The following is a 15,505-nucleotide window of genomic DNA, read 5'->3' as shown; positions in this document are numbered from 1 at the left end:
ATTGAGTGGTCCTCCGGGGGTCCTGGACCCCTCTCGCTGTGTGTGGTTTGACCTGCTGTGGCCTTCCAGTCCACCACATGCCCATTAGATAAACAGGCAGTAAACACAGGCAGACCTAGCATTACTCTCTTCCCCTTGCAGCATATACAAGGACTGTAGATGAAAGGATTTGTTCCTGACACTAATAGCCAGTATACATTAGTTTCTATCAACCTCCTCTGGCTTATAATTAAAAGTTGATCCACCATGTTTATTGAGTTTCTAATAATAGTAGATGCCCATCTTGGATCACCTGTCCCAAATCTCAGAATTTAGATACATTAACCTGAACTTGAAATGGAACCTTGTAACTTCATCAGGTAAGGAAAAAAGGTGAAATGATAATGATAAAAAGATCTATGTTGGCCCAGTCAGCCTGTATGAATTAGCGTGGAAAAAGCATGTCTTCTTTCCCATTTACATCTGAAGATGTATTGTATGAGCAGCCACAGCCATCAATGGTCAATGCAGGCCTCTGTTCCAGAGGCACGCTGTTCACATGTTAGTGACACTTTAAGAATGTATTTGAACACGTTTGCAATGATATGTCGTTTTGCTGCTTTCTTTGAAATCTTGGCCTGAGTCATGCCCCGTGTGGAATTTAACAAAGGAAATGACATCTTGGGCTACATTTTTCTAGGAGATTTCGGTAATGCGACACGACCCCAGATTATTGACTATTGAAAGGGTGTGTTTTCAAGGTGCCATTGAAAGTTAATCATGATCCTACTTACAGCTGATCCGGTCAGGTGATCTTGTCCCACTTCTCCTACTCTCTAATCACATTTCAAACCTGAACCACTTTGGTCTCAAAGTAAAATAGTTGTTTTCATTTTAAACTTCATCAAATTCGACAGTAGAGCATTTTATCGAGTTTAAGATTTCCATACATAAAAAAGTGATAAATGTCAGAGTTTTTTTTTTTTTTTATTGGCTGTACAGTTAGTGTGTTGTGAATGAAGATAAACGCAACCTCTCTGACAACTGATGCCACTTCTCCATCTTCAAAGCCTATATATGACTATTCTCTGTGGTTTCCTCCCTTTCTCCTTTGTCTTAACTCATGTCGTCCCTCCCACCATTTCCTTTATTTTTTTTTTTCGCTTCCCTTCCCCTGTGCTCTTGATTCCTATCATCCTCTCATCTCCCACTCCTCTCAATATGTCCCACTGGTCTGCTGTAAGCCCGTCTGGGGAGCATTTCAAGTGTGTTTAGAATGGCTGACTCATCACTGCTTTTATGTCATGGTTTGTTAATGTAGGGCAGCTGATAATAGTTTGGACGTCCTGTGTTGCAGGTGGTCTAAGGATCTTGTTTTTAAGTGTGGGTGCATGTTTTGTCGGTGTATGTGATGTCTGAGTGTATTAGATACAGTTGTGATGGGTATAAACACTTCCTCTTTATCCCTAGTGTTTGTGCAGTCGGGAATGACACCCTTCAACAACAAGAAAAGCTCTTTGCCTTTACTGTGCTGTCAGTGAGAAGTGTTGGCTTCATTCAACAGTAGCTAATAACAGACCAAAGACGCAAAGGAGCTCTTACTTTGAAGGTGCAGGACACATGCACACAAAAAAAATCATCTGTCAAATGTTCCTTTATACTTTGATATACTTTGTCTTCGTTAATGTCTTTTCTTACCTGATCTCTTTTTGAGCTCATATTCGTAGCATTGGCACTGCATTGACCATCTTCTGTCATAAGCAGCCAATCAGCACTAGTATTACATTGGGTGTACACCCCCTGATCCCCCTATCCCTTCGTTTCTGGGTAGCAGCTAAAATATCCCATCCTGAAACCATTAGACCAAATTGCTCAATGGTTCAAATGTGCAACCACTTAAGACTATGTCTTTAAGAGGAGTAATCTTCAATCTGCTGTGGCAAGCAAGAAGAGGATGAGTTGGATAGTGGGAGAAGGAACTGAGACATGGACCTTCAGTGACTGAAACTGAGAAAGGAGCAAGGGGGGAGGACAACAGTGTGAGATATAAGCCGTCTGATACAAACATCTGCCCTCTCACCACATTTAGTTCTGAGTTCTCCCAAACCAAGCCTATGTTTATTATTATTATTTATTATTTAGAAAATGCTAAATTAACTATAATATGATTAGCAGCACAAGCGTAAAGGTCTAGGTTAATTAAGAGCAAAAGCAAAGGCTCAGACTTCTCTCTTCAGTGTGAGCCTCTTTTTTTCCTGTTTGTCACGATTCTCAGAAATTTCAGTTTTAAGTTTATGTAGATGGAGATAAAGGTGTATGATGTCAATCCTAAGTGTATTATACAGATACAGCACTTTATACTAACTTTATATCTATCAGAGTGAAACCTTGAGTCCCTGACTAACGTATTGTTTTTTTTGCCTCTGAGCAGACCCTTTTGTTAAGACCATTATACCTTTTCATACATTCTCTCTTGTGCCACATTTGAAATGTCTCCCGTTCACTCACCCACTCACTTACTCACTCATCCAATCAATTATTTTCACTATATAGTGGATTCAGTAGGGCAAGAGAGATTGTGATGCATTTCGGTCACTACTTGAACACAGCAATGCTTGAGAATTATGCAGTGTTTCCTCACATTTACCTGGAGCATAAACGAACCCCAGCGGGATACCAAATCTAAAGTAATGGACAGCGTAATGCGTCTCTTTAGTTTGAGAACATTTTGTAATTGATATTTCTCTGTTTAGCACTGACGTAAAGCTGCATGACACCACAACTGCATACTTACCTTTTTAAATTGTACTTAATCCACCATGGACAGGTTCTTTAGAGGCCATGGCCATTACAGTATTGAGGCTCTACAATCTCCCACTAGACGGGCTTCCGTTTTGCTAATAAAGAATGCCTCTCTGCCAGGACCTGCATATGTGACTGTGTTGGACATGCCTGTACGAACACATTGAGCATCAGCGTGAAATTGCTGTGTGAAAAGCTAGTGATTTTATTTCATTTATGTTTACTTATCTTTTCTGAACAATTTACCTGTATTTTTTTCATTTCTATTTTATTCAATTATTTTTCTTTACAGTTTTGGAATCAAATCTAAAAATGGAATATAATGCATATCAATCAGACTTTATAATAGTGAAATGAATCCCAACATTACTTGTTACAAGAAAGCCCAATTTCCCATCTGTTGATTTTGGATGTTTTTATTACAAAGAACTTAGAACTTGTGCACTATAGGTTTTCCCATGAACAAATCATTTTTCCTCACGTTTCTGGCAGCAACAGCAACATTTTGTTTCTAACACAAACTGCAAATTGATAGCTGATGTGAGCTGCAGTCAAATAAACATCCATGGAAAAACTCTTCTCAATGCTGACTGCATTCGTTTATTGATTATTTGAGTTGCAGAACACACAAAAGAAAAAAGAAAGTGACCATTTCTCATCAGTAACCTTTCAAAAATATTGGCAAATTTAAAATGGTATATGAAATTGAACCTATTGCAGACAAATTGTGTTTACAAATTACCTGACATAAATATTCAGACCAAATGACTGGATCACTTCCAGATGGGTTGACAGACATTTACAGAAGATCCACTGCATATAATTATGTGACTGTCAGACTCTTCAGAGCAGCATTCACAGCTTCCTGAGTTGACCCCAAATCTCTGCAATCGGACTTTGATCTGTCACTCAGATCATTTCTTAGTCTACTGAACTGACAAAAGGCCAAGCTGAAATACTGAAGGAACAGGGATGTGGACAGACTCGAAGGTAATTAAAGGCAGGATTTTGTCCTTGATTGTCCTTCATGCTATCTAAAAACTCAAGGGTTGTGGGAGTGAGCTGAAGGGGATAACTGGAGAAGACAGATTTGCAGGCCCAACAGATGTTTGCTGCAAAAGGCAGCTGGATCACAACGCAGGACAGTTTAAGCATGGAGATGGAAAAAGGGACGGTCTACTGCAGAAATTTGACAGATGAAAAGAAAACAGTCAAAGGTGACGTAAGACCAAGCAAGGAAAGAAAAAGTAGCCACATTATTGCATTGTTTTTGTTTATATTACATATTAGCCTTACTCACATGATGGTTAATGATGGTGATGAAAACACAATCTAAAATTGCAGTCACATTGAATTAGCTTTAGGAATCAATCCATATCAACTATAACCAGGAGTTTGCAACTGAGAAAGTGTAAAAAAAAAAAAAAGAAAGACGATTTTGCTGGTGACATATTTGCGGCTCTTAATCAGTACAAATAAACAAAACTATACAAAAAGAAATCAGCATGAGAATGACAGAATGATGTAAATTGGCAGGCTTGAGCTTGAGATCTAACATTCTTACAAAACTGTGAGCACTTAAAATGCTGCTATTTTCTGTCAACTTTTATACGTGTTTCACTGTAATTCATATAAGATACTTGGAAGCAACTGCACATAGAGGCAGACGTGAGATTGCTATACTCCCCCTCTCTTCATGACAAACTGAGAGAACTCAGCTTGAACTACAGAGGAAGTGCATGGAGCCAGCTGAGTGATAGCAGTGATAAGGTACTTTCAAGGTAACTACGTAAAACTGAAGCTTTCTGTGGGAAAGTAGCAGCAGAAGCAGAAGTCTGTTTATTTTAATGAGCTCAGAAAGTGTCTCTCCTGTCCCACTTATATTATACTGGGGGCTCATTTAAAGTTCACACAGCACACCATATGTCCATGATGGATATGGTAATGATACATTAATGCAATCAGGACCAAGTCTGTTTCGTCTCTCATTAAGAAGGCTAGCTACGTATCTTGTTGACAAAAGGCTGTGCCACGTTACATTTTGACTGTAAGCATTTTCTATTGATGGGGTTTGAAGTGAGCAAGTTTTAATTGTCTTTGTGAGCCTGGAGTATCTTTAGTTGGAGACATCATCTGGAGTGCTCCAAACCAGTTGGGGGCAGCAATTGTGCAGTGTCAGTTTGTCCTTTCAACATTTTTAGAGTTGATGGTGATTTATGAAGGCTAGGAATCAACCAGAAGCAGTCTGGTCATGGAGCCTCTTATCAACATTTGAAGCTTGACAGTGCTGCGCATCTAGCACCTCGACTGCCTATCTGGCCTGCGGTTCATTCCATTTATCTGCATTTTCCCCGGGGTCACCTACTTAGTGCGTGGTCTGTTTAAGGATATTTAAAACACCATTGTAACGGTTGCTTTTCATTAAAAGAGAATTTTTAAAAACACAGTTGGGGCAGAACCCCACATTCACCTAAAATGTTCAGTTGGGGTCACGATCATGCATTAAGGCAGTGGTTCCCAAACTTTCTCTGTTGCCATTACAACTTGTTTTAGAATGAGAAATAAATAACAAACCGCCTTTACGGTCTAATTATTTAAAGTCTAGGCTGCAGAGTCATAGTTGAGACCATGTCCATAGCTCAGGGAAGTATTAATTCCTCCGCTATCTTGTTTGGCCTTTTACACTGTGCCTCTCGGTAGGCAACTTTTTACGAGGCGAGTTGAGCATTTGCCGCTACTGATGCAGCTTTAGTAAAAACAAATGACTGCTGAACACGGCAGTTTACGAGTTTTTATCTGAAAAACTCAACTGGCTTGTCTTTGTGCTCCGGATGTTTTGTCTCCAAGTGGCGTCTTGGCTTGTTCGGCTTCAAGCTGTCACAAGCTAGCGCTTTAAGACAGACAACACACTGCGGTCTCTCCTCATTACCCACCGTTGAACAGATGAAGCCAAAGTTAAGATACGTGTCATCGTATCTTCTTTTCTTTGCCACGGAAGGAAATTGCTTTGGAAGCACATTTGGCAATGCTTCATCCTCTGCTTTGCGTTTACGTGGGAGGTATACCTAGTACTATAGTCATGTAATTATTTTACATTTATTTAGCAGATCATTTTTCATCCAAAGTGACTTATGAGTGAGAAACACATTTGGGGATAATGTGGGGTTAAGTATGAGTTTATCATAAGGATTCATAATGAACCAGGGAAGTAAGGGGTGAAACCAGCAAGCTCTGATTGTGAGTCACCAGCTCCAGCAGATGGAAAACAGGGGGCTTCTGTCCTGAACGAAAGAAGAGTAGATCTCCATTTTTATGAGCCCTGCAGTATTTGTTATTTTGACTTTCTTGTTGACATATTGTACATCATGATGTGCTCATATTGTTGTAGCAAATGATGCTATGGATGATGTTTTCACTATATATGTGGCCCTTTCAAACATGCACAGCACATACCATTTTTTCTGCTCATCTGCATTAGGGTGTTTGTGTTAAAACTGGCTCACAGACTCTCCATGTAGTGAGACTTATTTTCATGCTCCAAAGATCATAAAGATCCATGACCCAATTCTGAAGCGTATTGGCTTATTCACATACCATGTACTTTAGGAAAATATCTTAAAAGTACACTTCGTCATCCACCATTTTGTATTTTTTTCTGCCTATGTACATTTTCTATCGACATGTTCTGGTCTTTCTCTTGTTTGCTTTATCTCTCTTTAAGTGAGTCGGCAACATTTTAGTATTTTTTTCAGCGCTTTTCCAATACTTTCCATGTTGCGCTCTGTCTGTCGTTTGTTGGTTTCCTCATTGGCTCAATCACTTTCCAGCTTTCTTACTTCCCATTGCTGTTACTATACCCACAGCTATAGTCAACCTTTATGAGGTGGGTCTTGCCTGTCAGCTGCAAGCTACCGCTGTTGGATCTTACTGAAAAGCACACACACTTAGGCATGTAGGCTTATATATTCTCTGTAAACCACACACACATTCACATAGATACATGCTGTATATACCAGCTTCCAGTGTAGAGAGTTAAATAGGCCCAGAATGAGAGCAGGCTTTCCGTAGGCCGGGGTCTGTTTCCAGTCAAACGTGCCTGTGTCCTTCCTGAGCCCCTGGGCTCCTGTGGCGGCATTGCCCTGGGCTGCTGGGTCGCAGCTCAGCAGGGGAACAGCAACACAAAGAATATGTGTCACAGTGTTTTGTGTGTGTGTGTGTTTGTGTGACTAGTAGCAAGAAGGTGTCCGTGCCTGTTCAGTGACCTACAGCTCATGCTAACTGGAGATAAATAGAAACACTGTGTTCAAAAGATGCATGTACACTCAAAAATATATATCCTAACCTTCACTCAACATCTCCTGCACCCACCCACACACAGCTGAGTCCTTTTTTAATGGTGTCAGCAGCTCCAGTTCTCTCTCTCTTTCTCACTTGCACATACACACATGTACACATCAGAAGAACACCTGTCGAGCTGCATAGCTTGCTCCAGGACACCTTCAAGTCATGAGCTCATCGGAAAAGCAATTAAAGGCGGTGTAGGCTCTGCACGCTGGCGTAATGTTTTGTTTTGCTACTTGGCTTAGAAATTAACCAAACCTGTCAGAAGTCATCTGGCTGACACGGATTGGGCTATATTTATTTATTTTCTGTTGGAGAAGCTGGACGCAGGGTCCCTGCGCTGCCTCACGTCCAACAATGAAGCGATTCTGAGGGGGTGATTAGCTGGCTGGGACATAAATCCCTCCCACCCCCCCAAATACACACAGACTACCTGGGGGGTGGTTGGAGAGCACCTCCCACCTCTCTTTGCTCGCCTGCTTGCTTCTTATTCAAATGTTGGGGTCATGGCCCTGTAGTTGAGAGGTTGTGCCCTCTGTAACTGCAATCAGGGCCCCGTAGTCTCCGATGTGGGACTTGGTTTTGAACTTGCACTGACCTAAACACTCCCCATTTCTTGAATTTCATGGATACAGTGATAGAACAGAAGCATATTTTGCATTCAGAAATGTCAGTTATAGGTAAAACAAAACAAAACAAAACAGTAAGAGAACAAATATTAGTGTCTTATAGATTACTGGGACTGTTGACCCAGAAAAGGAGAAACTGGCAAGAACAAAGATGAGGCTAAAAGGTTAAAGGCGTTTTTTTTTTTTTTTGTTTGGCCTAATGTAGCCTGAGGCCATGAGCGGCCTGATGTCAGACAGCCATAAAACAACACCAGCAGCCCCACGCTCTCTTTTAACTCTACTGGTCTTTCGCCACTGAAGGAAAAAAAACACCTTTGACATTAATAGGTCCACTGTGGATAAGCCAGCGTAAGTGTGTCTTCACAGCACATTCTGTGGTTGTACATATTTTCAGAGTCGAGGCCACTGAGCAGTTTTCTGGTGTTTTCTTCAGGAATCATTTAAGAAGGAAGAAAAACACCTTTGTTATCATTGTCATCACTTTCTGTAATTACCCAAATGCCACCCTGTTAGAGCAGAGGAAAAACAACAGTTAGCCTGCTGCCGAGGTCGCCCTTTAAGCATGCAAGGCCCTTTCATGGTGCTACACGCTTCAAAGGACGTGTCACTCTCAGACAGTTATTTCAACACAATGATGAAACAAGAACACAGTGTGAATGGTAAACTCTTGGCCTTCAAAGCCTCAATAGCCAGGTCAACACATATTTTATTTCTTTGTCACTGTCAAACTGGCAGAGAGAGCTGAGAGAGAAACATTGGCTTTGTTAATCTTGGAAAGAGAGAGAGCTTTTGAGTGGATATGTGAATTACCAACATGGTCATTTTTGTCATAAACAGATACCAAACGGATAGACACAGATGCAATCAGACAGCAGCTGCTGACTTGACACAGAAAACGCTGTGAATACATAGGGAGTTATTTAAGCAACCAACTTGCAAGACTTCAACTATTTGTACTTAATATACTGACTATGGCACGACAGAGCATATAGATAGTGTCTAAATACTGTATGTATGTCCTTAAATGTTATTGACACCTTAAAAAATGCAGCTTGTTATGTCAATCTATTTCAAAAGTTTGACATTTTGTGTAAAACCTTGAGATACATTTTCTACTTTTTTTCATCTCCTTTTTCTTAAATTAACAATCCATTTACCATGCAATGATGATTTATTTTGCAAGAAGTCATTTCTGCTCAGTGCGCTTAGTCATGCTCAGTGCATCCCATGGACCACAATTTAGGCTCAATTCATCAAACACATCTTCACAGCTCTGCCTGTTCCCAGCCTTTTGGGTCCTAAACTGCTTATGCTGCCTTGAGCGATGCTGAAACCACTTGAAGTCAAGCCCCAGCATTGCAACCACAGCCAAAGCTTATTAAGCAGCCACATTGTGGTATAGAAGTTCAAGCCACAGGGCTGAGGTTAGAGTACGATTTCTTGTGAGGATGACGAGTAAGGTTTGAATACTGGTTTAAGAAAGATTGATAAAGGGATCTGAGGAAGACTGGAGGAACAGATTGTTTTCTCGAAGAAAAGGGAACGTAATATGCACTGTACACAAGAAGTACAGAAAGAGGGGTTATGGAATAAATTGGAAGAATGATTCAAATCCAACAAGGATGTTGAAAGTGGCAAATTTATTCATTGAAAGAAAATTGGGAGGAGACCCTAATAAGATTTATGCCTAGATCAGGCTGCAGGGGAAGATTTGCTAGGTAGTTTGGCTTGTTCCAATGGAAATAATATCACCTTACCCATAAATGATTGTATAGGAGGTTTGGTATAAATATACCCAAATATAATGTGTGTTTGACATGAAACATTGACTTAATTCTGCGCATACAAAACATAGATAAGCACACACACGAGTTCACAGGCCACAATTCACTGAATGTTGTAAAAGTGGAGCAAATTAGAGCAGTTTTATATTCAATGTTCACAGGGAATAATGAAGGAGGGAGCTATTCCTGCCAAACTGGAGAGCTGGTGTAATAAAAACATGTGTAAGTGTCTTTGGTAGTATGTGTGTATGCTTAGGGAGGGTTTAGAATTGTGCTTTGTTCATGCTTTAAAGACACTAAAATGTTAGGGAAGCAGCAGGCAATCTGGCTTTGTAGAAGGTGAAGACACACGTTTACACACTCAGACTTACACACATGCCTCAGGGCCTGAAACAGGGCCTGAAACAGAAGATCGGAGTCTTGTCCAAAGCTCCATTAAACTGCTGAAAGACCTTCTAGAGCTGAAACATCCTCCTGTCGTCATTCTGGGACATTCCACGGCACGCCAGAGACTCTGCACTAATCCTGCCGGCATGGGAATCATTATTGATATGATCCTAATGCATTACCTCAGGGCCTGCTTATTGTTGGTAAAGATTATTTTTAAGAGTAAACCAAAACCCAAAGAAAGTTTTGGGTTTCATTGAAATTTATCAAAAGAAAATGTTATTCTTGGCTTAGTGTGATACCACTTTGAACAGCACAATTGAAACAAACTGTGCTCCTTGCTGCTCTCCAACAAGCAGTCTTGATACCCACCAGCAGGTCAATAGGAGATAGTGTATACTGTGCTGTGCCGCAGTGGAAGAACCTGACACTCAGCCTGAGGAGATTTGCCCTAAGTCACTTTAACATTATTATTACCGTACATTGATTTCAGTGATTCATATCAATCTAGGAGGCAGATTGGTCTCCACACATTGTGTCCCTATCTTTGGCTGGATCCTCTTGAATTGGCAGCGTATGATTACTGAACTGTAACATTGTCAAACCCATGCCTGAGAAACTTGGCTTCTCATCATTAAGAGCCCCCCCCCCCCCCCCCCCTTTGTTTTTGTTTTTTCTAAATCATGGGTTTTCATCTTCTTAGTTAATTTGTTGAAACATTTATTTTTTCCCTTTCTTTATGTGTTTTTTTGCTTTCCAGGCGCAGTTCTGCTGGTCAGTGTCCAGGGCATAGGCGTCAATGTGGATCCAATCTTCTGCACGTGGTTGTTGTATCAGCCTCACAAAGGGAGCGGCAGGAAACAGCAACAGGTATTTGATTTCATGTTCTTGAACAATATCTGTCAATTTGTCTTACAGACCTGTGGTTCATTAATTCATCCAATTTCTTGCTGCTTAAATGGGGTCAAACCGCAGTTTCAGCAGGCATCCCCTTGGATGTCTCAGCGTCTTACCCCATGTTTGAGGATGAGCCCAGCCATCCCCAGTCAGCACTAATTTAGCATTTTGTTTTTCAACTTTAGAGTTTAGTACTTAACTGCTAATACTGGACAAATCAAAGCCAATCTTTTATTCCATTTCACCATGATCCATAAACAATTTTCCTTATTTTCCTTTGTGCAGGAACCTCACATGTTTAAACTTGTAATTTGCTTTTATTCAGTATTTGCAGTGATAACTACCGCAGCATGTCTCGGAGTTTCTTTAGCTAAAAGCCCGAAGTAAATGTAAATCTGGACTTCCTCCTCCCTCAATCGTGACTTGGTTCCCAGCTACTTTTCTTCATGTGTTCTGCACCCTGTCTTCCATCTAGTCTCTCTCTGTTTATTTGACGGGTCATGGTGATGGTTATGAACACTGAATGCTCTGTGCCCACACTTCATACACGCACACAGACGCAGTCGGTTTGATTGCCTTGGACATAGCATTGGTTCACCTTGTAAATTCACAAATTACTTGAATGTATTGTGTTGTTATACTTTTAATCTTGCTCTGTTTTATGCCCCTTGTAGTTTGGAAAGGTATTTATATATATATATATATATGTTTCAGACAAAAAAGAGAGGGATAATTACTCTGGAGGTTGTAATTGTACAAGGGCAAGCACATGTTATGAGATGAACTGCAGCCAATGTGAAGGATACACAACACTGGCTGCTATATATGAGATTGTGTAATTTTCTGTGTTTATGGTCATGCTGTAGCAGAAGTTTGTGTTTGTGGGAAGCTGTCTACCTCAGCTGTCTGTCAGGGCCACTTCTCAAGGCCTGGCTAGTTTAGAGAGGCCTTCAGCTGAAGGACGGTCAATGGCATGTGAAGGACAATGGAGAGGACACAGACTTGTTTCCATTTGTATTCCTGGTCATACTGAAAAATGAGGAAAACAGGACAAGGGAGGGAACATTTTGGGGTATGAACAAGGAAGCATATCTTACATGAACCCAGCATTTTAATAGAGAAATTAAAACAAAAGTTCCAAAAGGCACCAAAAAAAGATTATTGCAACAGAGCACAATTAGGAATATCAGTGATTGGATGTCAAACAACTGAGAGGGGAATTACATGAAACACAGGGGAATGGGGAAATGTAAGAGAGAATGTGGAGCAGAGAGGAGAGGACAGTACTGAGAAGGTGAGGTGGAATTAAAAGTAAACTGAAACCAGAGTGAGCAGGAAACGGAAGAAATCAGATAAGTTGAGGGATGGCTGGGGAAATGAGTAATGAAGGCAAAAAAAAATCTTTGGGAACCAAATGGTCCATTTTTAATGACCCAGCCCCCCATTTCTTGGGTAGGAGTTTGCGTGTGTTATGTCGAGAGGAATGAACCTTGTTTATTGGACATGGATTCTGCCTTTGACTAAAATGTGGCCAAAAACGTATTCTCTGTCTAAATGAATATTTTGCAAACAGAATGATATTTATTTTACAAATAATTTTCTCTCAATTTTATAAATCCTCCAACATCTTTTCTTTTCTTTTTTTTTTTGTTGGCAGTTTGTGTACTGGAAATTGTTATGATCAAACTCAACCAGAGTTTAGAGTCACTAGATGATACAGCTAAACCCAATTAGATATGTGGTTTCCAATAAGGTCAATAAACAACTTCTTACCGGCATGTATTATGACCGCTGATTGGATCATGGGATTGGTCCAATCAGCAAAGGTGGTTGGCATGCAGACAAAGCGATGAGCTGGGCAGGCTCCACACAAAGGCTCCATAATACACACACATACTAATTTGCACAAGAGAAAATCATGTAGAATTTGGGCCCATTTATACCGGCACTTAAGCTCTGTGTTGATGGTTTGCACAGCTCTGCAAACACACGGTTGTGTGTTTCATATTTTTGATACCACTTACCAGCCCCAGCTTCAGATAGTTGTAGAACAAGCTGAGGTTAAGGCTGCTCTTGAGTTTGTTTTTGCTGGAAAGACCCAGCTCAAAGTGGACAAAGATTTGCTTCTTGGTGGAGTAAGCTAAATTGTCAGAAATGATAAAGCTCATCTGATGCAGCTACTGTCTGAGTGCCTTCATCTTTTGCTGTTTTGGCACTTTGTCCTCTTTGCAATGAAATTGTTGTGATCTTCCCTCTTCAACTGTTAGCTTTTTTGAGGACTGCATGCAGGCCAGTCTACATTGGTTGATTGAAAATCCTTCACTCTGCACGGGGTGAGACCTAAGTATACATATACCTACATGCTAACAATAATAAACTCTCAATCATGGCACAAGGGCAAAGGAGTGCAGTCACAGAAGCATTTTAGTACATTCTTGCATGTCTTGTTTTCAACAGAACTGAATTATTTTCACGTTAATCCCACCAGTATTTTTGCTTGCCTTTATGTAAATAAGACATAAGAACCCTGGAGGATCATACCTCATACCTCACTCAGTAGCTTCACATTTGGGAGCCCATTTTTAATCATAACCACATCATGTGTCTGGGTCTCAACCTGGTGATGAAAAACAACTGAACTGATACAGGGGCTGCAATACGGTTGACCTACTGCCTTATGCAGCTGCATCATAGCCTAGTGGTACTGCGGGCTGATACTAAGAGGGATTTCACATTATTTCTTATTTTAGACCTTCTTATTTTTTTTACCTTCCACTCTTCTGTCTTTCAGCCATCTTATTAACAGCCAAGGTGTGTGTGTGTGTGTGTGTGTGTGTGTGTGTGTGTGCGTGTGTGTGTGTGTGTGTGTGTGTGTGTGTGTGCGTGTGTGCATGTGTGTGTGTTGTGTTTGGGTGGGTGGGTGGGTGAGTGACCTGCATGGGAGACTGCTAAAAAAAAACAACGAGCTGTCACTGGTTTCTGTTGATCTTGGAGGCCGGTGTTGTGTTCTGCTGTATTTTTCTTCCCTGGTACTCTTTTCGCTTGCCTCTCTGTCTTGCACTGTGTTAAGCATGGTGTTTTTTTTTTATTAACTCAGAGCCTGAAAGTCGTCTAGTTATCCCAGGGCAACGGTCAACAATGCTTTGATAGTTTTTTTTTACTCGCGCACCTGATGGGATACTTTTTTTTTTTTATTCAAGGATTGAATTAAAGCAAAATCTAGTTTCACAAGCACATTCACGTTGGGATAGAATAACATATTCAATTTACAGGGGTGCTCAGTCATGCTGTGATGTCATTGCAGAATCCAGGTCCAGTTTCTCTGGCCAAGAGGAGGGAGGATGAGGTGTCAGTAGGGAGCACGCCATTGGCCAAGCAGCCTTCCAATCAGGCCTCGGAGTATGCCAGCAGCCCAGTGAAAACCAAGACAGTAACAGGTAGGTTTACTAATCCTAGTATTTGCCTGAGGAACTGTGCATCTTATAAAGACATTATATGAAATCATAGGTGTGCCACTAAAAAGAATAACTGCATAAGAATAAGAAAATAAAGATAGCTGAATAAATGTAGAAATATAACAAATACGTTGAAGAATAAATAACTGAGCACAAATGAATACAAATTACAAAACATAGGAACAATTCTAGGGCATTTCATTTAGTTTTTGTTAATTATTTATTAGGGCTGTGACTCGATTAAAATTTTTAATCGCGTTAACTACAGGCTTTGAAATTAATTAATCGAAATTAATCGCATTTTAATCGCATATACTTTATCCTTTAGAAAATTAACATTTTCAACAATATTTCAACAAACACAGAACATATCCCTATTTGAAATCTGAATGTAGCATGCATGAAAACACAGTATATAGAATCTTGGATGTTAAGCTGCGTTGGGCCCCCGTTAGCTTCCACGCTAGCTGCTACATGTTCCGAGACACATAATGGCTCGGCGGCCAGCAATCGGATAAACCAATGAAGTGAATCAATCCTGTGAAAGAATGAAAACAAGTGAATGAAACCTGCACTCACCCAATATGAAGTTAACTCTGCCAGCACCTCCATAACCTGCTTAGCCAACTCCTTGACGTCGGGTTATGGTTGGTAACGTTACGGCGGCTAGCATTAGCAACGAGGCTGCTAGGCTTGCTAAATCTGTAAGCATTAGGCTACTGAAGAAAGCTAGTCTTTTTAGCTACGTAATATTATCATCTTTCTTCTCGGCTATAACCTTTGTTTACGGCCACTGGCCCTAACCTGACGCGCTAGCTGTCAAATCACCGGAAGTTTTCACCGGAAGTACTGGCACACACACAAAAGCTCTCTCCAGACATATCTTTCTTTCATTCCGCCCGCATGAAATTTAATGCCGCATGAAATATTGGCTACACAACGAGCCCCTCGTCAGCCCTCATCATCAGTAAATTTCTGAGTGGTTGCGATCAGTCTTGCTTGACTTGCGTCCATCCGTCTGTATTTAAAAAAAAAAAAAAAAAAAAATTATAGTGTGCGATTAAAATGCGTTATTTTTTTTTTTACGCGCTAATATGTGTGTAGTTAATTAATCGAAATTAACGCGCTAAAGTTCCAGCCCTATTATTTATATTTATTCAATTATATTTTTATTTTTCAATCTATATCTATATTTTATGTACTTTTTTATAGTATTTTTCAATTTTTTTTC

At 40.4% G+C, this 15,505-nt stretch overlaps 1 protein-coding gene across 8 annotated transcripts in view; it reads left to right on the top strand.

Annotated features, from left to right (window-relative positions):
• Positions 1–15,505, top strand: part of vps13b (vacuolar protein sorting 13 homolog B) — a 310,547-nt gene that overhangs the window by 123,428 nt on the left and 171,614 nt on the right. For all 8 annotated transcript variants that reach the window (XM_075464765.1, XM_075464763.1, XM_075464764.1 and 5 more), the window contains exons 20-21: positions 10,683–10,792; positions 14,124–14,256. In XM_075464765.1, the coding sequence (XP_075320880.1) occupies positions 10,683–10,792; positions 14,124–14,256 (243 nt within the window). The remainder of the gene's footprint in view (positions 1–10,682; positions 10,793–14,123; positions 14,257–15,505) is intronic.

Source organism: Odontesthes bonariensis, chromosome 5 (genome assembly GCF_027942865.1).
Source record: "Odontesthes bonariensis isolate fOdoBon6 chromosome 5, fOdoBon6.hap1, whole genome shotgun sequence".
Classification (NCBI taxonomy): domain Eukaryota; kingdom Metazoa; phylum Chordata; class Actinopteri; order Atheriniformes; family Atherinopsidae; genus Odontesthes; species Odontesthes bonariensis.
The sequence above is the reverse complement of the archived record's forward strand: the minus strand, read 5'-3'. Positions and strand labels throughout refer to the sequence as shown.